This window comes from Caretta caretta, chromosome 9 (assembly GCF_965140235.1).
Source record: "Caretta caretta isolate rCarCar2 chromosome 9, rCarCar1.hap1, whole genome shotgun sequence".
NCBI lineage: Eukaryota > Metazoa > Chordata > Testudines > Cheloniidae > Caretta > Caretta caretta.
The window spans coordinates 35,116,364-35,143,846 of NC_134214.1; the positions used below are offsets into that span (position 1 = coordinate 35,116,364).

Sequence of the window (27,483 nt, forward strand, 5' to 3'; positions counted from 1 at the left end):
AGGGGGGAGCCCGGTCCCACTCCCTCTGCAGAGAGGCAGTAAAAATTTGGAACTCGTGCCTTCAACACGGTATCCATATCTTCGCATCATACCTGCCATGTTCTCAGAATACTACCGCAGACAAACTCAGCCTATCATTCCCCATACAGCAGAAGTGAGAACTCAACGACACCATTCTTTCCAACATTTTCCGCACCTGGGGTTATCCCCAACTGGATTTATTTGTCACAGCAACAAACAAAAAATGCCCAACTTTCTGCTTCAGAGCAGGCCTGGGGAAACATTCACGGGGAGACGCTCCCTTGGTCCAAAACCCTCATATATACGTTCCCACCAATACCTTCTATTGCATTGAGTAATTCAGAAGATATGAACAGACAGTGCCAACATCATTCTCACAGCTTCAGCGTGGCCCAGACAACATTGGTACCCCTTCCTCCTCCTCATGTAGGTCAAGCCACCTATTCCCCTTCCCCCACTAAGCAACCTCCTATCACAACGCAGGGGACAACTATTTCACCCCGACGTACAACATCTCTACCTGAGGACCTGGCTGATCAATGGTTCTCTAATGTGGAGTTAACGTGTTCGGACCCAGTATGCACTGTCTTGTTACACAGCAGAACACACAACATACCGCACTGCCTACCTGCATAAATGGTAACGCTTCACATCTTGGTGCTCTGACAAGCAGACCTCTCCAGTTTCTGCTTCACTTCTATTGATACTTGATTACCTTTTACACCTTAAAACATCTGGCCTCTCTACGAGCTCACTCAAGCTCCACCTTGTTGGCAATCACAGCCTTCCACCATAAGATTGACAACGTAACGGTCTTTGCCCATCCAATCACCAAAAGGTTCCTGAAGGGTATCCAGACACTATACCCAGACGTGAAACCGCCTGCTGCACCTTGGGATTTACCCTAGTCGTCAAAGCCCTGATGGATAAATCCTTTGAACCAGTGGCTACCTGCTCCCTTCTCCATCTGTCCATGAAGACCGCCTTCCTCATAGCAATCACGTCTGCCAGACGAGTAGGTGAAATGGGGGCGCTTATGGTGGACCCTCTGTATACCATAAGCAGGGGACACAATAAGGTCACACTCCGCACGCATCCAAAGTTCTTACCTAAGATACACTCTTCCTTTCACCTCAATGAACCTATACACCTCCCAACATTTTCCCGAAAACCTCACGCTAACGCCTTTGAAACAGCAATGCACACTCTTGATGTTCGCAGAGCATTATCCTTTTACCTGGATAGGACAAAACCGTTTAGAAAACACCCAGACTTTTTGTCTCTACTCTGCGCTCACAGGGAAATGCTGTCTCTACACAGAGACTTTCCCAATGGATTGCTGACTGCATACACCTTTGTTACCAACTCAGGCAAATACAACCTCCTACATCAAGTAGGACACACTCTACCAGAACTGTCTCCACCTCCATGGCCTTTCTCCGTAATGTCCCACTCTCTGACATATGCAAGGCAGCTGCCTGGGCATTGAACCTTACCTTCGCCAATCACTACGCTGTCATCCACACTGCAGCATCTGACACCAGATTGGGTAGAGCTGTCTTGTCAACAGCCTTCTTGCCTCATCCAAAGTCCTAAACATCCTAAGGGATACTGCTTTTCAGTCACCTGAGGTGAAGCACCCACAGGGACATCTCTCTCGAAGAGGAGGAGGTTACTCACCTTGTGCAGTAACTGACGTTCTTTGAGATGAGTGTCCCTGTGGGTGCTCCACTACCCGCCCTCCTCCCCTGTACTTCGGAATTCGTAACGCACTCCGTTGTAGAGAAGGAACTGAGGAGCCCGGGCTCTGCACGCGCTGTTCAAACACTGACAGCTTGAGAGTCAGGCACAGCGCGTGCGCAGCCTATAGGGCTACTGCTGTAGAAATCTCCGATCAAAGGTGCTGGGACGCACCTTGACCTGAAGTGGAGCACCCACAGGGACACTCCGCTTGAACGTCAGTTACTGCACAAGGTGAGTAACCTCCTCTTCCCCAACCAACTGTGGGGATTCCACTGGAAATCTAATGAAATCTGATTTATTGATGTTTCCTGTGGGACCCCCCTGCTCCTCTAAAGGAGGTTTTGGGGTCTGCCACAGATGGGGAAACCCTGGCAGCTGACTCCAGTACAGTGGTGGGCAACTGCTCCTGTCCGGTGGGAGCTGAGGGAAACAGCAGCCCGCAGGGATGCACTAGCCGCCACTTCCTGCAGCTCCCATTGGCCGGGAAGGTGAACCGCAGCCACAGGGAGCTGCGGGGGGGCCATGCCTGCGGACAGTCAACATCAGCAAAATGTCTCGCAACCCGTATTCAGATTACCCTGATGGGCCGCAGGTTGCCCATCACTGCTCCAGTAGAATCATAATGCCAGGGAGCTGTAAAAGCTGCAGGGTTCCATGGAACAAATGCAGAGGCATATATCTTCAATATGGAAGGCTCTGTGCCTCCAGGCAGGTTCATGAGTGTTGCAGGGCCTGATGCTTCTGCTTTGGACAGGAACAGTATATATACCCAGCCCTCCCCATGCATGAGTCGTCATAGGAAACTCCATGAGGGGTTTTCCTGTGGGAGAGCAAAATCTGGCCCCCAGCTATTTTGCACAGAACAGTAACTAGTCAGGAACCTGATGCTTGACCTCACTGCTGTTGTGTTCCGTGCTATCAGCATCACAGAGGGTCACCAGATTTAACTGCTCAGTTTAAGTACTAGTGACAAAAACTCACTTTTTTTTTTTTTTAGGTCCGACGGGAAGCCCTGGCCCCCAGGGTCCCCCTGGCCCTGTTGGGCCATCTGGGGATCGAGGTTTTCAAGGACAACCTGGCCCTCGAGGTCCTGAAGGTACTTTTGAACAGCACATGGTTCTCTGCCATGCAGCGTCATGCGTGCTGGCCACTCAGCCTTGAGAAGCTTTGATCTTAATATCCGTACAGAATACTTTTCTATAGTGTTCACTTGCATGAAAAGAGTTTATAGCAACCTGACAAAATTCTAGCATCCACTAACTTGGGATAAGGAAATATTGTTGAGTAAATTAGATATAATTCTTTTATTATTATTATTGTAATCGGTCTTCATTGATGAAGTATGTGCCTGGTCTGGTAAATGTTCCTGAGTTGTGCAAGGCTGGTTTAAAATGGTAGTTGCAGCTTTCAGTTGCATAGAACATTTCTGAGTCACTGAAACAATTTAATAAATGATCATTTTCTTCTGATACTTGCAATAGTTTGCAAGACCAGAGAGCATGAGCATGCCATGTGAGGGTTCTTGCAAAGATGTACCATGTGTGAACAGATGCTTTTTGCTGTAAGAGAGGCAAAGTTCATACTGCGTATTTCATCACCCACTTTTCCTTTTCTACATTATCTTTCTCAAGTAACATTCATTAAGCACAATATCTTAATATCCAGAATACTACATACCACAGTATCAAGAATTTCAGGACACAGTAAGAAGTCTTACCTTTGCCTGTTGCATCAAAATAAGAGGCTCTGGGAAGAATTAATATATTCAAATCGATAAAGGAGTTTCTCAAGATTGGAAAATGTAATATTTTATTTACCAATTAAAAAACCTTTCTTCGCGATAAAGAACAGATGTTTTATAATTATGCAAATCTGAAAAGTAGTTTAGAATATAGTCATTTCATCTAATCATATGTGATGATTTCTTTGCTGAGTGCTGTACTAATTTCTACCCCTGAGGGAATAAGGGATGAATACAAAGTATTGTGGGCCAAATCCTTAGATCCTTACTTAGTTTTTAACTCAGCTGTTATTTCATACCCCAAGTAAGAGTTTGATTAAATAAAGACTGAGTAAGTGTATAGAAAAGCTGAGACCAGATCACCCTCTATTACAGGAGGCGGCCAGAAGGGCAGGAGAAAACTGAGATTCCAATCACAGAATTCCCTGAAAATCATTCACTCAGCTTAGGTTTATGAAGAGGGGATAAACTGATTTAGGGGATCTGAGAGAGAGAGCAGCCTCAGCCTTGCCTGTGTTACACCAACCCTGCACTTCTGGCTTTTCTGTAGCAGCTGTGGGGAGCCACAAGTAACTATTTTATCTCCCTGATATAGCTGTATGGAACTCAGAGATCAGTTCACCAAACAAGGGTCCTGGAGGCATGTTCAGTCCCTGCTCCTATTTCAATCATATATGCAGCACCTTTTTGTACAAAATCACAGTGGAGGGGCATCTCTGGGGTACGTAAATACATGATAGACTTACATGCTTACATATAGTTGTGAGGAATTCCTCACAGAGAGAGGCCTCTCCACCTGTGGTTCCTAGTGAAAGGACTTAGCCCTGAGCAAGGACCTCGGGATTTGGCACTGTGTGAACTGGCCATCTAGAAGAGTTTGCACATCACACAAAGCACCTCACCATTTAACAATACCATGTATTACATTGTTTTTGGATTCCTTTTTGTTCTTGTGAAAACTGTTTGCAGGCAGTATTCTAAGACATGTACTTTATATTTTGCCATTATTATTTATATCGGTATGAACTGTATATTTATTATACTGAATTATTTATATTCAGTATGAACTGAATGTCAGTTCATACAAACTATTTCAGTTCTCATTCCATTCCTTGTTCTAATTTACATGCCTGAAACTTGTTTCCATCCTGCTTGGCAATGGCTGGCATGGTCTGCTTTCCATTTGATGAATCCTTCAGGTTGCAGAGGTAAGCTGGAGAATGCCTTATTAACCAAATATTTGTTGTGCATGTCTGGGTTTCTTTCTGTACATTCCACGCTCCCTGGATAGTAGAGCCATAGCTGGAAGCTAAGAATGACAGATATCATAATAACAGGGTGATTATAATCAATTTTAACATAGCTGGGTTGTGTTTATGGGCAGAGTAATTGTGTACTATGCCGAGGAGCCCCACAATAAAGTGTCAAATATGTGTACATAGAATTCTGTATGCAAGTATGTAAAATATGAGTGTTTTCTCTTAAGGGATGTGTCACATCTATTGCATTTCATTTTATCTGCGGTCATAGTAGGCTTTCTAAATGAAGCCAACTAGACAAGGCCCCAGTCCTGCTATCAGATCAGTGGACGTAGACATCGACTCCACTGACTTTGAACTAATCCAATAAGTCTTCTAGACAAATGTACTTATTACAGACTGCAAATGGTGAACACCACTAAGCAACAAACAATACATAAACTGTAGCCATACTCTGGTGGCTTTCATCTAAAGTGAGTGAGTAATGTCGGATGGAACCCCTACTCCCTTACGCCCATGCTGCATGTGGAGACTTTCTCAGCTGCCTTCAGACCATAGACAAGGCAGTATATACTTTAACATGTGCTCAATTGATTGAGTTAAAGCCTATGTTCCACCCAAGCTTCAACTCAGCCAGTTTAGCACACATTAAGGGCGATGTCCCTTGTCTAAACTAGACTTTTAAAACGTATTAGCTAACACATGCTAACAATACACCTTTAAATTCTAGTCTAGACAGTCTGAAACTAAAGTTAAACCTATGTATCTCATTGATTAACGTTTTGGGAACACAGCCCCAGAAATGCACTCTAATCTCAAAAGCAATTAAAAGGGGAATGTTGATCTCCCACAGATTTTTGTTCCAGTTGGTGTTGTTTTAATTTTATTGCATAATTCCAGGTGACCCTGGTGAACCAGGAAAAACAGAACACTCCCCATGTCCCAAGACACCAGGTCCTCGTGGAGTAATAGGACAAAGAGGAGCTGAAGGGTCTGTAGGATTTCCAGGGCCAATAGGTTACCCTGGACCCCCAGGTAAAGCCTGGATTTAAATACTTGGTAATTTAAGACAAACAGAACATTTAAGGCTTTGAGAAGTGTGTTCTCTGCACCCATCATGCAAAGCTGTGTGGAGTGTACAGAGGTAGGAAGAGGAGGGAGGGGTGTTTAATATTTTCCCCAAGGTGTTTTAGGCATTTTTCTCCTCTTCTTTAGAAATTAGCACATTAGAAATGTGCTAATTTCTTGTGCTAATATGGCACAATGGCTAGGCTCATCAATAAGACAGTGAGAGGTTTATTTGGAATTTTAACAAATAAATGTCATTCTTGGTCAGTAAAATGAAAGCAAAAAAAAATCCCTACAGTTTTAGGTTTTATGACTTATTGAAATTCAGTATTACTATAAAATCTAATTTCACAACAAACTCCTGGTCATGCTGAAGAGTGCCTTCTTATGCTGCAAGTAAATTCACTGAAAGCAGCCTGTGAAAGGGTGGCAGAATGGAGTCGGTAACAAATAAACATCTGTGTGATAAGCTTTGTGGTATTGGAGGTTTGGAAATAAGACTGGGAGAGAGAAAATGGAATAAGAAACATGAAAGCTTCGCTGATCTTAGAACATACTACACTGGGGCACTATGCTATGTCGTGTATACTCCTGGAACTCCTTCCCATTTGATGCCAGCAATGATTGGGGTCTAAACTGAAAATAATGATGAACTAATTTAACTCGTAAGAGTATGCTCAGAGTAGAGGATTTAGTTACTGGGCGTGCGCGCTCGCTCTCTCTCTCTCTCTCTCTCTCTCTAAATTAAGGAATCAGACTTTACAACCTCTTTCCACTATTCAGATCTTGCATTAAAAAAATAAAGCAGCACACCACACCAGTGGTTTCTGGAAACATACTGTTTAATACTGAGATACTTCATGCAGATGGGCATGCAGAGTGACTGAGAGATTTGGCTGCCGAAGTGCATTGTACTATTTGAATCCAGGAGTACAGGGCGTTGTGCAATGGGGATGCCAAGCTGATCAATAGCGTTCCTCCTTTTTACAAACTAAAAACAAACCAAACACCAAAGTTACTGGGCTTGGGAAAAATTTACTTGGAAAAATTAAATTTAACAATAATAATTAACAATTAATAATTACTAAGAGGCCTGAAAGGACCATAAAATTAGTTGGATTCATACTACAGTGTTTTGTGTCTCCTGGAACTTGGCAATGTATATGCAATGGTTACAGTAGAAGAAAAATAGCCAGAGAAAGAATTTAAAAGGGAGCATGTAAGAGGTTGACATTCAGTGATTTTTTTCTGGTAGATAAAAGATTATGAGGTAAAAACAGCTAGTGATGATTCCAGTTGACGACTTGATAGAAATGTGGAGGTTGTGTCTTAATTAGCTCTAGATAATGGGATACATCCGACACTCTCAGTCAGTTATCACCTAAGGAATTCATATTTTTCATGTTTCAGAGTAACAGCCGTGTTAGTCTGTATTCGCAAAAAGAAAAGGAGTACTTGTGGCACCTTAGAGACTAACCAATTTATTGGAGCATGAGCTTTCGTGAGCTACAGCTCACTTCATCAGATGCATACCGTGGAAACACACGGTATGCATCCAATGAAGTGAGCTGTAGCTCACGAAAGCTCATGCTTATATTTTTCATGGTGATATTACTGGATATCTTCATATCTTCAGAGGAAGATACTCAGGTTGATCTTTGATATAATTGAGTAAAATACTTTTTACTGCACTGCTTAGTTTACTACAGTGCATTAATTCATTAGACAACTAAGAGGCGTCTTTGGAATCAGGGCACAGTGTTTTCATTATATAAATCTTTAAACAGTTTCTGTAAAACCAGGTGGTACAGTGATGCATACTCATGCTGGTATGTTAGGAGAAAATTTAATTATGCTTTTGCTTTTACTGACACAATAGGAACCAACCTTATCCTTGCTGAGAAGGTTATGCAGGCAGATAAGAAAACTAGAAATTTTACTGAGGGATAATATTTATTACAAAAACTACCCAATACTTGAACTTTGGGTAAAAATTAGGCAACAGGTATTGAAAAGCTGTTAAATCAGTGATTCTCAAACTTTATAAGGGGGGGGTCGCACTCATAAGCTTGCTGTGTGAAAGTTTTCACACAGCAAGCTTATGAGTGTGCCCCCCCTTTATAATTTAAAAACATTTTTATATTTACACTATTATAAATGATGGAGGCAAAGCAAGATATGGGGTGGAGGCTGACAGCTCGCGACCCCTCATGTAATAACCTTGCGACCCCCTGAGGGGTCACGACTCCCAGTTTGAGAACCCCCATGTTAAATTCTCTTGTGACTTTTAGATTCTCTCAAACATAATAAAAAGTAAAATGTCGTGAACTTTTAAAGTTTGTCTCAGTATTAAAAAATCATTTTCCAAAGGGTAAACACCTAATGCAAACGTGCAAAGAATTAAGCACACAAATTTCACTTATGAGAATTGACCCTATCTCTAAGGAAACATGTTCATCTTGAAATTCTCTCTCTCTCGCTCAAAGGGGCTGCCAAACACCACAACATATGACACGTGGAACTGTATCAAACTCAGAAAATCATCCGCTTAAAAATGTCTAGTAAACATATCCCACACTGTCTGCTGCCTTTGCAATCAAATTATCAAGCACCCATTGGCACCATCTACTAATCAACAGTGCATTCACAATAATATGGCATTTGTTGCACATCTGAGAAAAAGAGGATGCATTCTTTGAGAGATATCACAGGCTTATGGTGCCTTCTTCTCCACAGAACAAACAATTAAGCCCAATTCAGCAAAGTCCATCGCTGTTTAGCAAAACATTCAAGCACATGCTTACCTTGCCCTAAAGAGACTCGAGTACATGCTTAAATGCTTTGCTGAATGGGGGCCTGAAAGACCAAGACCTGTTGTGAAATTAGTGATGTAAGAACTAAAGATAGTTTTGATAAAAGTGGTACCACTTACCTGATTGTACCTAGCACAATCTGTCACCCAGTTATGGAGAAGAGTGCAGAATCTAATAGCAGCTTCAGGTCACGAAAGCAGTGAGCTTGTTCTGAGGGACTGTTCAAATAATTAGTCAAGTGGAAATAGACATCTTGGTACAGGCTTCCCCTGGTTTCAATTTTTATTACAGAATTTTTTGCAGTGCTCTGCAGGATTGTAAACTTTGAAATCCAGAGGCAGGCACATTCTGGAATAGGGACATGAAGTTCAATTGGTGATAGCAATATCATCACACCACTGCATCTAATCCTACGGTCACAGGGAAAGAGCACAACTCTTATATCGCGTCCCCCCTCCCCCAAACCAAGTTCTGTAATACTTATTTACTCTGTACGTGTCATTTTTTTAGTATTTTAAGAATATCTGGGGCAGGACTAGATACAGCATTGTAAAGCAGGCCCTTGTGCACAGTACTATTAAATGGCTCCTTGTACACTATGTGTTTGGACTGTATTTACCTTTATATGTAGCCATATGAAGATAAAATGCATCCTTCATTTTTGTCTAGGAAGTAAAGGTGAAGAAGGGTTGTTTGGCTTGCCAGGTCAAGATGGCTCACCTGGTCCACCAGGACCCTCAGGTGACCAAGGTGTCATAGGAGAACGAGGATACACTGGTCCAGAAGGTAAGAATGATCACTTTCTGCTGCAAACGTGTCAGGTTGACACTGATGATAGACTAATACAAAACATGGCTCTAATTCAGGAAAGCATCTAAGCATGTAGTTCAATTAGGGCTGTCAAGCGATTAAAAAAATTAATCGCAATTAATCACTGTTAATAATAGAATACCATTTATTTAAATATTTTGGATGTTTTCTATATTTTCAGGCATATTGATTTCAATTACAACACAGAATACAAAGTCTACAGTGCTCACTTTATGTTTATTTTTGATTACAAGTATTTGCACTGTAAAAAAACAAAAGAAATAGTATTTTTCAATTCACCGTATACAAGTACTGTAGTGCAATCCCTTTATCATGAAAGTTGAACTTACAAATGTAGAATTACATACTAAAAGCCTGCATTCAAAAATAAAGCCATGTAAAATTTTAGAGCCTGCTAGTCCACTCAGTCCTACTTCTTGTTCAGTCAGTCGCTCAGACAAAGAAGTTTGTTTACATTTGCAGGAGATGATGATGCCCGCTTCTTGTTTACAATGTAACCTGACAGGGAGAACAGGCATTTTCATGGCACTGTTGTAGCTGGCATCGCAAGATAAATATGTGTCAGTTGTACTAACGATTCATATGTCCCTTCACGCTTCGACCACCATTCCAAGGAACATGCGTCCATGCTGATGACGGGTTCTCCTCAATAACAGTCCAAAGGAGTGCAGACCGACACATGTTCATTTTCATTATCTGAGTCATATGCCACCAGCAAAAGGTTGATTTTCTTTTTTAGTGGTTTGGGTTCTGTAGTTTCTGCATCGGATTGTTGCTCTTTTAAGACTTACGAAAGCATGTTTCACACCTCGTCCCTCTCAGATTTTGGAAGGCACTTCAGATTTTTAAACCTTGGGATGAGTGCTGTAGCTATCTTTAGAAATCTCACATTGGTACCTTCTTTAAGTTTTGTGAAGTCTGCAGTGAAAGTGTTCTTAAAATGAACAACATGTGCTGGGTCGTCATCCGAGACGGCTATAACATGAAATATATGGCAGAATGTGGGTAAAACAAAGCAGGGGACCTACAATTCTCCCCCAAGGAGTTCAGCACAAATTTAATTAACACATTTTTTTAATGAGCGTCATCAGCATGGAAGCATGTCCTCTGGAATGGTGGCTGAGGCGTGAAGGGGCATATGGATGTTTAGCATATCTGGCACGTAAATACCTTGCAATGTCAGGTAAAAAATTGCCATGCAAATGCCTGTTCTCACTTTCTGGTGACGTTGTCAATAAGAAGAGGGTAGCACTATCTCCTGTAAATATAAACGAACTATTTTGTCTTAGCGATTGGCTGAACAAGAAGTAGGACTGAGTAGATTTGTAGGCTCTAAAGTTTTACATTGTTTTGTTTTTGAGTGCAGTTATGTAACAGAAAAAATCTCATTTGTAAGTTGCACTTTCAAGACAAAGATTTCACTACAGTACTTGTAGGAGGTGTTTTGAAAAATACTATTTCTTATCATTTTTACAGTGCAAATAAAAATACACTTTGATTTCAATTATAATACAGAATAAAATATATATGAAAATGTAGAAAAACATCCAAAATATTGAATACATTTCAATTGCTATGCTATTGTTTAACAGTGTGATTAAAACTGCGATTAATCGCGATTAATTTTTTTGAGGTAATCACATGAGTGAACTGCAATTAATCAACAGCCCTAAGTTAAATCCATTACAGTAAGCCTGTGTTTAAGTTCCATTGACTTTAAAGATAAGCAACCATACCTGAATAGGGGTGCTTTCTTGAGTTGGGGCCTAGATGGTAATTTTCTGCTGGTAATTAAAACTACATCTCCGATATGACTTTTGTTAACAAACTGGTCTTACTGATGCCTGTTGCTGGTCACAGACATGATGCCTGTTCGTACTTGTTCAAATCCAGGCCAGACCAGAAAGTCCTCATAGTGATCAGCATGTATGTGAAGTTATGAGCTGGCCTCAGTCCATTTCTTAGTGGACATGGATCCATGTTGATAAAATCAGAGGCACAATTGGCACTGCTGATCTTCTCAGTTCAAAGGGTTCAGTGGGCGTGTGAAAAAACTATGCTCCAAATCAGTGGTTGAGATGAACCACTCTGTACTTATACTGCCTTTGACAATACCTGGATAAGAAGAGTACGTCAGTGTGAATTGCATTCAATCTGGAACCTTTGACCGAGCATTAAAATTCATTCTGAAAAACTAAAGCAACGCCTGTCTTGGCTGAACTATTTAAATGTTCAAGCAATCATCTTTGTTTTACCTCTTCTCCCTAAGGTCCACCTGGCCAAGCCGGAATCCCAGGACCACCAGCGCCTGAAACGAGAGCTGCTAGTGGGTTCCTGCTCATTCTTCACAGTCAGTCAGATAAAGAACCATTTTGTCCTGAGGGAATGCCAAGATTGTGGACAGGATATAGTCTGCTATATCTGGAAGGACAGGAGAAAGCTCATGATCAAGATCTTGGTAAATACTGCAGTAAAAAAGGGACATTCTTTATCTCTCATCCAAAATGTTCTGTGCCAGATGTGTACTGCTCATATACAACAAATGATGAGTGTATTGCAGCATATTGTATTAAGCTTTATTATGCAATAGTTGACTCAGTTTATATAGGAAGTGATCGTATGATACTCAAAATACCGATCCTAACGTCTGCGTATTTCTTATAATATTGGACTGTTTCTTAAACGACTCTAGAAAATGTTGCTATTATAGCATCCTGTTACTTGTTACAAAATAGATTAAAATGACTTTTTCAAAACATAGGTAGTAGCCCAGCATCATAAATCCCATGTATGTCAGCATGTCTAATCTTCTGAGCACCTGATGGAGCCAAAATTCCCCTGAATTCTAATGCGAGCTCTGAAAAGGCTCTTTTATGTGCCTTGGGTCACTTGTACCGACATTTCAAACAAAATTAACTAAAGATAGACCCCAAATAAGTGCCTGTATGTTTAGAAATTCCGAGCATCTGCAGCTATTGAGGGCAGTTCCTGGGACCATCATCTTACGTATTCTGTAAGAGGCGGAGTCGTCGTCTTTTTCCTTTTGCGGAGAAAAGGCTCGAGGGTTAATAAACTTGGCATGCAAAGATGTTTTTAAGCAATGACTCTTGTTTAACAGCCAAGTTTGGCCTCTTCTTGTCTTGCATCTTTTTTGTTTTGAAATAGTTTAATTTTTACACAAGGTAACAGAAAGATCTACAAAACAGTCATAAAAATCTTTAAAAGTCAACTAATATAAAATCCCAGTATCCCTTACTCCCTACCTCTGACTTGTCTTCTTTTCAAGTCTTTTCTTTATTTATGCCCCCATACTGCAATAGGATCTGCTAGCCCAGACCCTTATACCCACCCGCATTAGCAAATCCTATTGCAGGATCAGGGAATAAAGAGTGCTGTTCAAGGCGGTGATCATGGCTTGTGTTTGTCCAGGAAGCACATAGCACGCTTTTGGGTGTTATAAAATAATAATCAGCTTATTCTGTACAGGATTCACCTTTAGGATACGTACCTGTAGTCATTTTTACAATTCTTCTTTATGTAATAGACCATTACAGGTACAACACTTTTGGGATCCAGTGTTGGCAGGAGAACCCATCCCAAGTGCAGAGTACTTTTTAATTCCCACTGAAGTCTCCTTGATGGTAATGCTCAGAATGTTGCAGGACTGCACCCTTTCAGATGGTCTGATCCCTCTACTACAATGATAAATCCTTGTGAAATCTTTGCTGGGAGGCAATAAACTTGTTATTGAGGTTTAATCTTATTGAGTTAGTAGCAGTGGCCTGTCAGACTTCACAAAATTAACTGATCACAAGTTGTCATTTACGTTTCTATTGCTGATAAGGAGTTGTGTATGAATTGCCAATCTCCCTCCTAACCCTCCTCCTCTTGCCTAATTTTTTTTAGTGATGTCACCCAAAGTATTTGTTTTCACAGTTGCTTCCCATGATGCCAAATATGCGTCCCATTTAATTGACTCTCCACTAAATGTACTGGTAGGAGCAAACTGATTTGCAAGAAGAAACTTATTTGCATAACCACTCTGCTGAACACCAGCTTAGCAGACTAGCTGATAATTCAATGAAGATTTCTGACATTTTAAAGTTGGCCAGGCTTGCAACAAAGTAAGCTAGAATATTATTTTCAAACTGTCTAGAAACAAACTTTATATTATGACAATGACTTTAGCACAGAGGTTGGTCATGAGAGTGGAATTTACAGTGCTATTCATTGAAAAAAAAAATAGGAAAAATTTGCAAAGCATTGCATGATTCTTTGCGTGTGGGAGACTTGTAGATTCCAACAGCCTTGTACTAATTTCTCCTGATGTTTCCACTTCCTTGAAATAGATGGTCTGTTTGTTGGGTGACTATGTACAGGTGCTCGATTTTCAGGATATGTAATTGTTTTAGGCCTGGCAGGATCCTGTCTTCCTGTATTCAACACCATGCCGTTTGTCTTCTGCAACATCCACCAAGTTTGTAACTATGCCAGTCGAAATGATAAGTCCTACTGGCTGTCAGCTGCTGCTCCTTTACCAATGATGCCTCTCTCTGAAGATGAAATACAACCCTACATTAGCAGATGTGCTGTATGTGAGGCTTCAGCCCAAGCTGTAGCAGTCCATAGCCAAGATCAGTCCATTCCCCCATGCCCATTGAACTGGAGAAGTCTTTGGATAGGCTATTCTTTTTTAATGGTAAGACTGAAGCTACTTGGTTATATTCAAGTTTCTATTATAAAACTTTTATGTGCTTTTCCTTAGCAATCATCAAGATTGGGAATGATAGCCTCTTGGATTATGTAGCTTATATTGTATACACACACACATTTAATAATAGAGCTGGCCGAAAAATAATCATAAAAATCTTAATCATAATTTCAGTATTTTCCTGTGAGAAATGGAAAGCATCACCTGTTTGCACTTAACTTTCATTTTTCACTTGGGACCCTCATTGTTTGGAAGGAAAAGCAGTGGGAACAGTTGAAAAAAAATCTGTAAAAGTCACAGATCTGTAATATTTGTATTATAGCTGTAATCATTGTGGTTCTGGAAACCATAATCTTTTGCTGACTTCATTATTTATGCAAAATCATAAATGTGCATAGCACTTTACAGACAAATAAGAAACAATGGACCTGCTGCTTCTTTCATTTACAGGAATATAAAAGTTGGATAATATCACTTACTTCAATGGAATTACTCCATTTTACACTGGAGCATAACAGAGCAGTATATGTCCCAATGTCCTAGGCCCAGAGTATAAATCATCATTAGGGCAATTTCCCCCCCTTCTCTTTGTAGCCTTTGGACACTTCATAGAATCACAGAACTGGAAGGGATCTCAAGAGGTCATCTAGTCTAGTCCCCTGCACTCATGGCAGGACTAAGTATTATCTAGACCATCCCTAATAGGTGTTTGTCTAACCTGCTCTTAAAAATCTCCAGTTGTGGAGATTCCACATCCTCCCTAGTCAATTTATTCCAGTGCTTAACCACTCTGACAGTTAGCATCCCTAGGTTTTTGACACCTTGGGAACTGAGCAGTTTTGAACCATGAGGGCAAGGAGGCAGGGTTTGGACCAGTGGAATCTTTTCTACAGTGTAGCTTCCGCCTGTGTATAGTTAGGGGAAACACCCATAAGGAATTACTGTTTCAAGAAAACCTGGGGTAGACAAGACTTGGGCTTTTAAATCATGTCATTTAATCATGTCATTTGAGCAAGTTTAGATAATACTATTGTTAAAAAATCCTGAGCCCATCTAAACTACAGCTTCCCTCCAGTATGAGATGTACCTGGTGCTGACCTGCAAGGCTGGTCTGGACTTTTGAGATAAGCCAGTCCTAGAATGACTAGAACTGATTCTTCCTGCCATGAAAGGAAGTTTATTGTAACTTGAGTTTTCCAAGTATTATGCCTTTGCAGATTCACACATCTAGGAACATTTGCCTTGCTGCAAAAAGTCCCAGAACCAAATAAAAGCAATAAAAAAATCTCTTTCCTGTTTTTCACATGCAGTTATTTAATTTTTTCATTATTTTTTTCAGCACACTGGGTCTGGAGATCAGGGAGGCGGACAGTCTCTTATGTCAACTGGAAGTTGCCTTGAAGACTTTAGATCAGCACCATTCATCGAATGCCAGGGTCAGCGGGGAACATGTCAATTTTTTGCTAATGAATATAGCTTCTGGTTAACAATCGTCAGGCCAGAATTGCAGTTTGTCTCTGCGTCTCTGTCAGAAACCCTTAAAGACGGGCATGAACAGCGCAAAAAAATTAGCAGATGTCAGGTCTGCATGAAGCATGGGTAAAAAAGGAAAACAAATCTGAGGGGTTATGCTGAGGGTCTTGCCAGGGGAAGAAGCAAATTGTGCTAAAGATTTAAATGGTGCTCACTGTCCGATTTCAGTTGAAGTTGTGCACAGCTCTATTCCATCTGTGTAAAAGTTGGCTGCCTGTATAGTACTGAAAGATACAAACGGTGTATTATAGTTATATGCACACATACACAAGCATATGAATAGTGAAACCTAGTGTAAGTGACCGACCAAAGAAACAGCAACAGTAAGTTCTATTACATTGCGTTCACCACCCTAGTACACAGGTGACAAGTACAGTTTGGTCTTACACTGAAGGTATAATCAAGTTGAACTGGAAACCTTAGGAAACTTTAAAATGAGCGCTCACAATAGCAGGTTTCCTGTTGATTCTATGTGCATCTCTCTCTGAGATGTATAAACGTAGTTGTGTCCAAACAATTTCTTATATATTTGGTTGAATTTACACTCATACATTCTATTTTTTTGGTGTGTGGGGGGGGAATGTGATTTTGTTGCAAACTTATGCTAGCACATAGTAAAAACAAAGAGATCAATGACCATTTTACTAGTTACAGACTGCAAAATTAATTTGCTAATGAAATTTCATAAGCAATGAAAAGCAAAAACTTGTCAAAATAAGCTAACGGTTGATTGTTACGCAAGAAAATAAACCAGATAATGAAGGCATAAGATGCTGCTTATATTTTCTTTGCAATTCATTTCTCAGCATATTTAAATGAAAATGTAAAGCCGTAATCCATATAGCTGAAGACAACAAACGGTTGTCAATTCTATTTAAAAAGAAAAGTGAAACCTCCACCACAGGGGCCTGTAGTAACAGATCTTTAAAGATTACTTTATACTGTTGAAAATTATTTAAAAAATGGCAAGCTAAAACACTAGCCACATTTTCAACAAGTTGAAAACCCACAAGTCTTTTACCTAGCTGTAAAAGAATAGAAATGTCCATTATAGTAAATGCCTGTTTGAATAGCACTAAAACTACTGAAAAACTTGTTCACAATAGAGGGAAAATCCATTCCGGCGCAAAGAGCCCACAAAGGATCTATATTGGAGCTGGTTTTGTCAGAATTTGCCAAAATGGAAACATTTCTTGGAGACTATTTGAGATCGACAGTGTTCCAATAGAACCCTGCCTGCCAAGGAAGCCTGCCTGGTTTCCTGCCAACTTGTCCATCTGGCTCTGCAACAACTCGCGCTACCAGGATTTGTGGCTCCAGGGTAAAATGTCAAGAGACTTTGCACTGGAGCCCGGGCTCCATTTCATTTCATGGAGAATTTTGAAATGTTGGGTGATCCTAACTGGAATGAAACCAAATTTCAAAATATCAAAATCCTCTGTGAAACAGAGCTACCTTTTTCTGCCCAGTTCTACTCTATACACCACTTAAATGAGGTTAGAATCTACTTCTGTGGTAAAATTCACAGCACTGAGAAACAGACTTTGATTCAGAGGATTTTCAAACAGACTAATTACAAAGATATATCACTTTAAAGCCAATAGCAGTGTAACCAGCCACCCTGGGAGTTGAGCTCATGGCCTCTAAATTAGGCTCCGAAAGGGAGGGCAAAGTATTGGCTCAATCTCCGTCAAAGGAAAACAAAACAGTCAAGAGCAGTTCCTTTCAGTCCCAGAAAACAATTGCAGGGCAATTTCTGTCTGCCTCATCCAACTGCATACCCTTCAGCCAAACCCAAACCTGTACTGCATTTGATTACCATGTCTGGGTGTCATCTTATCCCTCCTCTTTTCCAGACAGGATCTGGGTGTTTCCTGGGTTATGAAGAGAACTGCTTCTCTTCCCCCCTCCATTTCTGGGAACATTTGCTCCCCTTTTATGACTTTCTCTGCTTAGCAGGCACAGCTATCAATTCCACCTCCCAACAGTTGAACAATCCACAGCTGACCACTTTTTTTTTTCCAGGCCATTCTTGAGAGAGAGTTTCCACCATTTTGCCCAGTGAAGGACTTTAACCCCATCCTACCTTACACAGACATAGGTCGCAGGTACCCAGTCCAAGGGAGTTTGAATGAGTAACAGCTGAGAGCTTGATGCTGCAAGGTGCTGAGCATGTCAGGGTCCTCAGGATTTGGTCCATGATGAAGACACACAGAGGTTCACACACCATGAACACATACCACTTAAACAGTGGAAAGCACATCCTAGATGTGAAAAAAAGATCCTGGGTGTGATTTTCAAAAGCCATTTAAGAAGTTAGCTGTCAACTTCCATGCATCTTCCATGGGAATTGCTCACCTAATTCCCTTAGGTGTTTTGGAAAATCCCACCCCATGTTCTTGCAAATAATGACACTTTCCCTTATGTGCATAACACCTCCTCTGTCGTGCACCGGTTGTCCCGTCATATGCTTAGATTGTAAACTCTTTGACCAATACCTCTAAAAATACTGTGATGGAAACTGCACATTCTTAGCCACAACAATAATGCTTTGTATTCCCCAAAGGAAAAAGTCATTCACTTCAACAAAGTGTTAACATCATCAATCTCCGTTCATGTTTCTTCACGTAGACACCCTGAAAATTCATTTCATTCCAGCAACAGTAAAATGGGAACTCAAATGCTAGGAACTGACAGGATTTTCTAACTAATTGCTAATGAAAGAAAACTGTATTAAGATCTTGACTTTCCAGTTTAAGACAGCAGACCAAAGAACAACTGTTCTGTATACTGATCAGTAATTTCAACAGTCTTTAGAATATTTTTCCATGTGCAGTGTATACCAGAAGTTCACAACTGTGGATAAGAAATAGAACAGATGGAAACCTCCTAGTACCCCAACAAAAAGATTGAGATAGCTTCTACTGATATGGCTCTCAGAGCAGTGCTTTTGATTCTGGATAAATTATTTACTGAACAGGGCACAGATTGTGAGGATTATTAAAACAAAGTTGCATTACTATGCAATGGATCTTGTGCGGGATTTTGTCTTTTTTATGTTGCTTACTAAAATCATTCATATATTACACAGCTAACCTTACAGCCTTTTGCAGTTTTGCATTGTGGAAGGCAGATTTGTTTTCATTTAGGATAGTGGAGATGGTTAAAATTCCCAACGGGGAGAGAGTAATAAAATTCTGCATGGAGCTGAGGAAATCTACATCACAATGTTTACTCTGAGACAGTCACTACTGTAATATGTCAGGACTCCTGCACACTGAATTTATTGAGCTAAATCCCAAAGCGGTTTTGATGGAATTTCTTCCATTTATATAAAAGTGTTGTTTCACTGTTTACATCAGCACTGAATTTGGCTCATTAAGAGCAGCATGAACCATGTGTTAGCTGGAACAGAAAAAAATACATGGGCATCTTCAGGCATACATTCAACAGAGAACTCTCTGCTTAAATGTTATTTGACACATTTGAGCTAATTCAGAAATTAGCAAAAAATCTGAGATACTCAAATTCCATCCTCAGTAACATTATGTAAATTTGAGATCTTTGTCTGGTCTATGGAGACATGTATGGCATACACTCAGCCAGATGCTATACGTGTGGCCAGATTTTCCAAACGGTTTAGCCCGCTGCAATCCAGGAACTGTGCACTTGTGAAATCAGCACCTGTATTGCTTTCACTTGTGCAGATACACCGTGGACATTAACTTTCATTTTATAAGCAATCCAAGTTAGTATAAAAGTTACCATTGTACATTTGAAATATTTTATTTAACAGACACTGAGAAATATTAAGGCCACAAAGTGAAATGGACAACTCTGTTTTCTTTGTCAAATGCTGAGTCAAGTCAAAATGTAAACAGGATAAAGAAAAAGAAATGAGTTTCAAAATCCCTTCAGATTTAATTCTCTAACATTACTGACAGAACTAAGGAAATGTGTGTACTATAAACATGTGAATTTTAACTTGATCCTTTTCATTGGTTCCAAACCTCATGTATAACAGAATATAGCTGAAAGGAACTTGCTGACCTAAAATGAGACATGAATGCAACTTTTTGTGACGTGACAAGACTCGCATACAAATGAAAGGCAGGTCACAGTCTAGTTTTTCAACTAAGGTATTGCATAGCCTTGATAGCGCATGGTATACACGTCACAAAATGTTGTAAAGACAGAGCTTTGTTACACTCTGAAAAGCAAATGGCGCTTGTCTGTATAGGTGGCATTATGGCCTTCAAGGACTGGTTACTGGTCAGCAAATCTGTTCTGTGTACAAGTTAAAACAATTTTTCTAACCACCAAAACTGCACACTCAACCTCACATCTGAAAATCAATGTTTCCTTACTGTCTCTTGAATAACTAGTAATAAAGATCCTGTCAATGAAATTTAGTTACCATTTCTGTTGATGATGCAGAAGCCAAAATAGAATCCATCTCATTAAACAGACCAAAGTACTCCACTTATGAAGGAATAATCAGCTGCACGCAGACAAATTGGGAAATGACTGCCTAGGAAGTACTGCGGAAAGGGATCTGGGGGTTATAGTGGATCATAAGCTAAATATGAGTCAACACGGAAACACTATTGCAAAAAAAGCAAACATGATTCTGGGATGTATTAGCGGGAGTGTTGTAAGCAAGACACAAAGGAATTCTGCTCTGTTCCCATGCTAATTAGGCCTCCACTGGAGTGCTGTGTCCAGTTCTGGGCACCAGATTTCAGGAAAGATGTGGACATATTGGAGAAAGTCCAGAGAAGAGCAGCAAAAATGATGAAAGGTCTAGAAAACTTGTCCTGTGAGGGAAGATTGAAAAAAATTTGGTTTGTTTAGTCTGGAGAAGAGAAGACTGAGGGGGACAAGATAACAATTTTCAAGTACATAAAAGGTTGTTACAAGGAGGAGGGAGAAAAATTGTTGTCTTTAACCTCCAAGGATAGGACAAGAAGCAATGGGCTTAAATAGCAGCAAGGGCAATTTAGGTTGGACATTAGGAAAAACTTCTGAACTTTCAGGGTGGTTAAGCACTGGAATAAATTGTCTAGGGAGGTTGTAGAATTTCCGTCATTGGAGATTTTTAAGAATAGGTTAGACAAATACCTGTCACAGAAGGTTTAGATCAGTGATTCTCAAATTGTGAGTTGGGACCTGAAGGTGGGTCACAACCCTGTTTTAATGGGGTTGCCAGGGCTAGCATTTAGGCTTGCTGGGGACCGGGGTCGAAGCCTGAGCCCCACTGTCTGGAGCCAAAGCTGAAGTCCAAGCTCCACCACCCAGGGCCAAAGCCCAGGTGCTTCAGCCCTGGTTGGCAGGGCTCAGATTAAAGCCCCCCTGCCTAGGGCTGAAGCTCTTGTGCTTCAACTTTGGCCACCACTCAGGGTGGTGGGGCTCAGGCTTTGACACCCCTCCCATCCGGGATCATGTAATAATTTTCGTTGTCAGAAGGGGGTCGCGGTGCAATGGAATTTGAGAACCGCTGGTTTAGATAATATTTAGTCCTGCCCTGAGTGCAGGAAACTGGATTAGAAGACTTCGAGGTCCCTTCCAGTCCTACAATTCTATGAAAAGGCAGAAAAAAACTTTTTTTGAAAAGAAAAATGGAAGCGCTACGAAATTCTACAAAAGGAAACAGAAACTGTGTAAGAAGCTATAAACAAAACACTATCAACTAGAAAGTAAGTAAGTAATCCAGACTGCTACTCACTCTATCTCAGGCCAAGGGGGGGTTGAGAAGGAACTGAGTACGGTTTGCCCGTGCAATGCTAGGTAGCCTCGAGGCAGAGCACAAGGGAGGGAGAGTGCATGTGCCAACCAAACGGACACCATTACCTAAAATCTCCAATTAGAGGTGCAGGGGTGTAGACACCTTGTGATAAATGAAGGAGGCGGTGGGAGCTTCCTGTTGTGGACACCCAGCCAGCCAGTTAGCTATAAAATCCCTCTTGGTAGCTGTTCTCTACTTGCTTTACCTGAAAAGGGTTAAAAAAAGCCCATAGATAAAAAGAAGGGAGTGAGCACCTGACCAAAAGAGCCAATGGGAGGACTAGAACTTTTTAAAATTGGGGAAAAAAACTTTCCCTTTGTCTGTTTTTCTGTTGTTATCTGGAGAGAGGAGATGCAGAGCAGGAACCGGGCTGAACTATGATGTAAGAAGCTTCAAGCCATGTATGAAATCCCATCAGATCATACCTAGAGATTGCTTATCTGAAACCCCAGATACGTGAGTAAGTCAGGGAAGGCCTAGGAAGATGAGATTAGGGTTATTTCTTTTATTTTCTGTTGACTTGTGGACTCCTCTGTGCTAAGCCCAGGCGCTTTTGTTTTGCTTGTAACTTTTAAGCTGAACCTCAAGAGAGCTATCTTGATGCTTAATTTTTGTAATTTTTTTTTGATCTAGCAAAAAGCCTATTTTTCAGTTGTATTTTCTTTCTTTTTGTTTTTAATAAAAATTACCTTTTTTTAAGAACAGGATTGGATTTTTGTGTCCCTCAGAGGTTTGTACATATGTTGTTTAATTAGCTGGTGACAACAGCTAATTTCCTTTGTTTTTCTTTCTGAGCTCTTCCCCGGAGGGGGTCGTGAAAGGGCTTGAGGGTACCCCACAGGAAGGAATTCCCAAATGTGCCTTTCTGGGTTCTCAAAAGGAGGGGTTTTTTTGCATTTGGGTGGTGGCAGCATCTACCCAGCCGAGGCCAGAGAGAAGCCATAACCTTAGGCGTTTAATATAAGCCTGGAGTGGCCAGTATTAATCCTTGCGGGCCCTCACCTTCTGCACTCAAAGTGCCAGAGTGGGGAATCAGCCTTGACATGGTGGCAAAGCGGTGGGATCATTTTGAACCAGAAGCACAGACCTCAGGATTTTAAAAGGACAGAGTTTTCCTTTTGGCAGCCTGCAAAGCCGGGGAGGTTTTTTTCTCTCTTTCTTTTCTTTGCTGCCTGAGGGGGAACAGGCACACAAAGGAGTCAGCCTGCCAAGCCAGGGAATCCAACAAGCAGTTTATTTTCTATTTTCCTCTGGCTTCTTGGCAAGGAAATAGCGAGGCTAGAGTAGGGCAGCCCTGTGCAGGAGGTTGAGGTCAGGCACCGAAACCTTAGTAAAAACAGTCTTTCCAAAGCGGCATGCCACAGAGAAGACAGACCCAGATCAAGCCCAGACATCCAGCTCCATGACGGAAATGCAGGGAGGGGATGGCGGAATGGGGACTTCCCAGGAGGGAAGGGTCAGCCCTCCCCAACCAAGATCCCAGTGACAGGATGGAGGGATGCCCTTAACTCAGGCCGAGTTCTAACTGAGGCAGAAAGGAATTTCATCCTAGAGATGAAGCGCTTGGAAGCAGAGGCGAAGCGCTGGCCGGTGGAAGCGGAGGAGAGGAGAGAGCTGAAGCGCTTGGAAATGAAGTGCTTGGAGGTGGAAGTGGAGGAGAGGAGAGAGGCAAAGCACTTGGAACTGGAGCTGAAGCGCTTAGAGCTGGAAAGGGCTAAGCTGGATGAATCAGGTAGCCCTAACAATCCTTCTCCAGGTACCATGCCCCCCGTTCCAAAAAATTCCCCACATACAAGGTAGGCGATGATACAGAGGCCTTCTTAGAAAATTTCGAAAGGGCCTGCCTTGGGTACAACACCCCTACAGACCAGTACATGGTGGAGCTAAGGCCACAACTCCAAGAACCCTTAACAGAGGTGGCAGCTGAAATACCTAAAGAACACATGAACAAGTACGAACTTCTTAAACACAAAGTGAGAATTCGGATGGGACTAACTCCCAAGCATGCCCGTCGGTGGTTCAGAGCCCTACGGTGGAAACCAGACGTGGCATTTCCCCAACACGCCTACCACATTGTGAAAAATTGGGATACCTGGATATCAGGAGCAAATGTTAAATCACTGGCAGATCTGTCTCTCCTCATACAAATGGAGCAGTTCTTAGAGGATGTTCCTGAAGAAATAGAAAGGTACATCCTAGATGGGAAGCCCAACACTGTAATAGTGGCGGGGGAGATCGGAACCAAATGGGTGGAGGTGGCAGAGAAGAAAAAAGCTAGTAGCAGTTGGAGCGGATACCAGAAGGGGCAACCTAAGGCAGCACCCCACCATCAGCGTCAACCCAAGGCCCCACCTCGCAAGGAGGAGCACTCCACACAGCCAGGGAAACCCCAGATGCCCTCTCGTCTCACCACCCCATTCTCCAACCAGCCACCCCGCCCCAACCCACAGTCAGCTGGGCAATGTTTCAATGTAATGAGCTGGGGCATGTGAAGACCAACTGCCCCAAGAGTGCCAGCCAACTGCAACTCATCACTCCGGAGTCCCACTGAGAGCCTTCAGGCCCAGATGCCTCGCAAATACCCCCAGAGCGAAGGGAAACTGTTCATGTGGGCAGGAGGAAAATTACTGCATGGAGAGACACGGGAGCACAGGTGTCAGCTATCCACCAATCCCTGGTGGACTCCAAATTCATCAACCTTGAGGGCCAAGTGATGGTGTAACCATTTAAGGCCACTTCTTTTAACTTGCCTACAGCCAAGTTGCCTGTCCGGTACAAGGGCTGGTCAGGAATATGGACTTTTGCAGTCTATGACGATTATCCCATTCCCATGTTGCTGGGAGAAGACTTAGCCAACCATGTGAGGCTAACAAAACGCGTTGGAATGGTCACCCGCAGCCAGGCTAAACAGGCCTCCACACAACTCCATTCCTGAGCCTCCTACAGGGACCTAGCCAGACGTGGTGGAACCCAACCCCAGACCAGAGTCTATGGCACCAGTTGTAGATCCAGTTCCTGCAACCCAGCCAGAACCAGCCGAAGGATCAGAACTGGCATAGCAGACAGCACCAGAGCCCGTGCTTACAACTCCACCAGAGCGTCAGGGGAGCCAACACCAAAGGGCGCCATAAAGCCTGCACCTGCAGCAGCAGCTAAACTAGCATAAGAAGTTCAACCGGAGCCTGAAGTACAATCTAGTGCACCATTGGAGAGCGGTTCACAATCGACTGAGACAACCACATCACCTGCATCACTTCCAGTGGGACCAAGCCCAAGTCCACAACTCAGCAAGGAAGTAATGTCTCCAGCATCAAGGGAGCAGTTCCAAGCAGAGCAGGAAGCGGATGAAAGCCTCAAGGGAGCTTGGATGGTGGCACAGAGTGACCCACCGCCTCTCAGCTCTTCCAATAGGTCCAGGTTTGTTGTAGGAGGAGGACTGTCATATAAGGAGACCCTTTCTGGTCAACACAAGGACTGGCATCCTCAGTGACAGTTGGTAGTTCCAAATAAGTATAGGGAAAAACTCTTGAGCTTAGCCCACGATCACCCTAGTGGCCATGCTGGGGTGAACAGGACCAAAGACCATTTGGGGAAGTCATTTCACTGGGAGGGAATGGGCAAGGACGTTTCTACCTATCTCCAGTCTTGTGAAGTATGCCAGAGGGTGGGAAAACCCCAAGACCAGGTCAAGGCCCCACTCCAGCCACTCCCCATATTTGAGGTTCCATTTCAGCGTGTAGCTGTGGATATTCTGGGTCCTTTCCCTAAGATGACACACAGAGGAAAGCTGTACATATTGACCTTCATGGATTTTGGCACCCAATGGCCGGAAGCTGTAGCTCTAAGCAACACCAGGGCTAAAAGCATGAGCCAGGCATTGGCAGACATTTTTGCCAGGATAGGTTGGCCATCCGACATTCTTACAGATTCAGGAACTAACTTCCTGGCAGGGACCATGAAACATCTTTTGGAAGCTCCTGGGGTGAGTCACTTGGTTTCCACCCCTTACCACCATCAAATGAATGGCCTAGTGGAGAAGTTTAATGGGACTCTGGGGGCTGTGATATGTAAATTTGTGAATGAACACTCCAATGATTGGGACCTAGTGTTGCAGCAGTTGCTTTTTGCCTACAGGGCTGTACCACATCCCAGTTTGGGATTTTCACCCTTTGAACTCATTTATGGCCACAAAGTTAAGGGGCCATTACAGTTGATGAAGCAATAATGGGAGGGGGTTACATCTTCTTCAGGAACTAACATTTTGGACTTTGTAACCAACCTGAAAAACACCCTCAAGGACTCTCTAGCCCTTGCTCAAGAAAACCTACAGGATGGCTCCTCAAGCCAAAACTGCAATAGAAAGGGAGATCAAGGACATGTTACAGATGGATGTAATTCGCCCCTCTCAGAGTGCATGGGCCTCTCCAGTGGTTCTGGTTCCCAAACCAGATGAGGAAATCTGCTTTTGTGTGGACTACAGTAAGCTAAACACCCAGAAAACTATCCAATGCTATCCAATGCTATGTACAGATGAGCTACTGGAGAAACTGGGATGTGCCCAGTTCATCTCCACCTTAGACTTAACTAAGGGGTACTGACAAGTGCTACTAGATGACCCCGCCAAGGAAAGGTCAGCCTTCATCACCCCTGTAGTGCTTTATGAATTTAATGTGTTCCCTTTCGGACTGCGAAATGCACGCTCCACTTTCCAGAGACAGGTAGATAACCTTCTGGCTGGATTTGGGAAATTTGCAGTCACCTACCTTGACGATATGGCTATATTTTCAGATTCCTGGGCAGACACTTGGAACACCTCCAAGCTGTCTTCCAGCGCATAAAGGAGGCAGGATTAACTGTGAAGGCCAAAAATGTCAAATAGACCTAACCAGGGTAATGTACCTTGGACACCAGGTGGGTCAAGAAACTATCAACCCCTACAAGCTAAACTAAATGCTATCCAAAATTGGCAAGTCCCTAAGTCGAAGAAGCAGGTCCAATCCTTCTCGGGCTTGGCCAGGTATTACTGATGATCTGTACCACATTACAGCCAAATTGCCACCCCACTGACAGACCTGACCAGGAAAAAACAGCCAAATGCAGTTCAGTGGACTGAGACTGTCAGAAAGCCTTTAACCAGCTTAAGGCGGCCCTTATGTCTGACCCTGTACTAAGGGCCCCGGACTTCGACCAACAGTTCATTGTAACTACAGATGCATCCAAGTGTGGTGTAGGAGCAGTTTTAATGCAGGAAGGACCAGATCAACAATTCCATCCTGTCGTGTTTCTCAGAAAAAAACTTTCTGAGGGGGAAAGCCACTGGTCAGTCTTAGAAAAAGAATGTTACGCCATTGTGTATGCTCTGGAGAAGCTATGCCCATACATTTGGGGACGGCAGTTCCACCTGCAGACTGGACATGGTGCACTGAAGTCAAAGAGACTAACAAAAAACTTCATCGGTGGAGTTTAGCTCTTCAAGACTTTGATTTTAAAATACAACACATTTCAGGAGTCTGTAACAAAGTGGCTAATGCACTCTCCCAGGAAGGTTTCCCAGAATCAGCCTGGTAAAAATGTCCCTATAATCTAAGTCATTGTAGTCCTTGAAACGTGAAAAATACTGTAATTATTAGTAAAAGTAGAGGTGCATGTATCTTATTAACTCTGTTTCCTAACCTCCAGGAAGAAATCCCAGCCGGTGTGGACCCGACCTGAACCAGGCTGGCCAGCACCGTCTGTGATTTTGGGGGCGTGTGATAAATGAAGGGGGGGATATCTTCCTTTTATGGACACCCAGCCAGACAGTTAGCTATAAAATTCCTCTTGGTAGCTGTTCTCTACTTGTAGAGCTGTTCTCTCTACCTGTAAAGGGTTAAAAAAGCCCATAGGTAAAAAGAAGGGAGTGGGCATCTGACCTAAAGAGCCAATGGGAGGGCTAGAACTTTTTAAAATTGGGAAAAAACTTTTCCTTTTCTGTTTGT

The 27,483-nt window shown here is 42.3% G+C and overlaps 1 protein-coding gene across 2 annotated transcripts in view; it reads left to right on the forward strand.

Moving 5' to 3' along the window:
• COL4A4 (collagen type IV alpha 4 chain) overlaps positions 1 to 16,489 on the forward strand; it is a 131,805-nt gene extending 115,316 nt beyond the window's left edge. For both annotated transcript variants that reach the window (XM_048864169.2, XM_048864170.2), the window contains 6 exons: positions 2,762 to 2,860; positions 5,665 to 5,799; positions 9,315 to 9,431; positions 11,746 to 11,934; positions 13,889 to 14,175; positions 15,527 to 16,489. In XM_048864169.2, the coding sequence (XP_048720126.2) occupies positions 2,762 to 2,860; positions 5,665 to 5,799; positions 9,315 to 9,431; positions 11,746 to 11,934; positions 13,889 to 14,175; positions 15,527 to 15,790 (1,091 nt within the window). In that variant the 3' untranslated portion in view covers positions 15,791 to 16,489. The remainder of the gene's footprint in view (positions 1 to 2,761; positions 2,861 to 5,664; positions 5,800 to 9,314; positions 9,432 to 11,745; positions 11,935 to 13,888; positions 14,176 to 15,526) is intronic.
• The last annotated feature ends 10,994 nt before the right edge of the window (positions 16,490 to 27,483 follow it).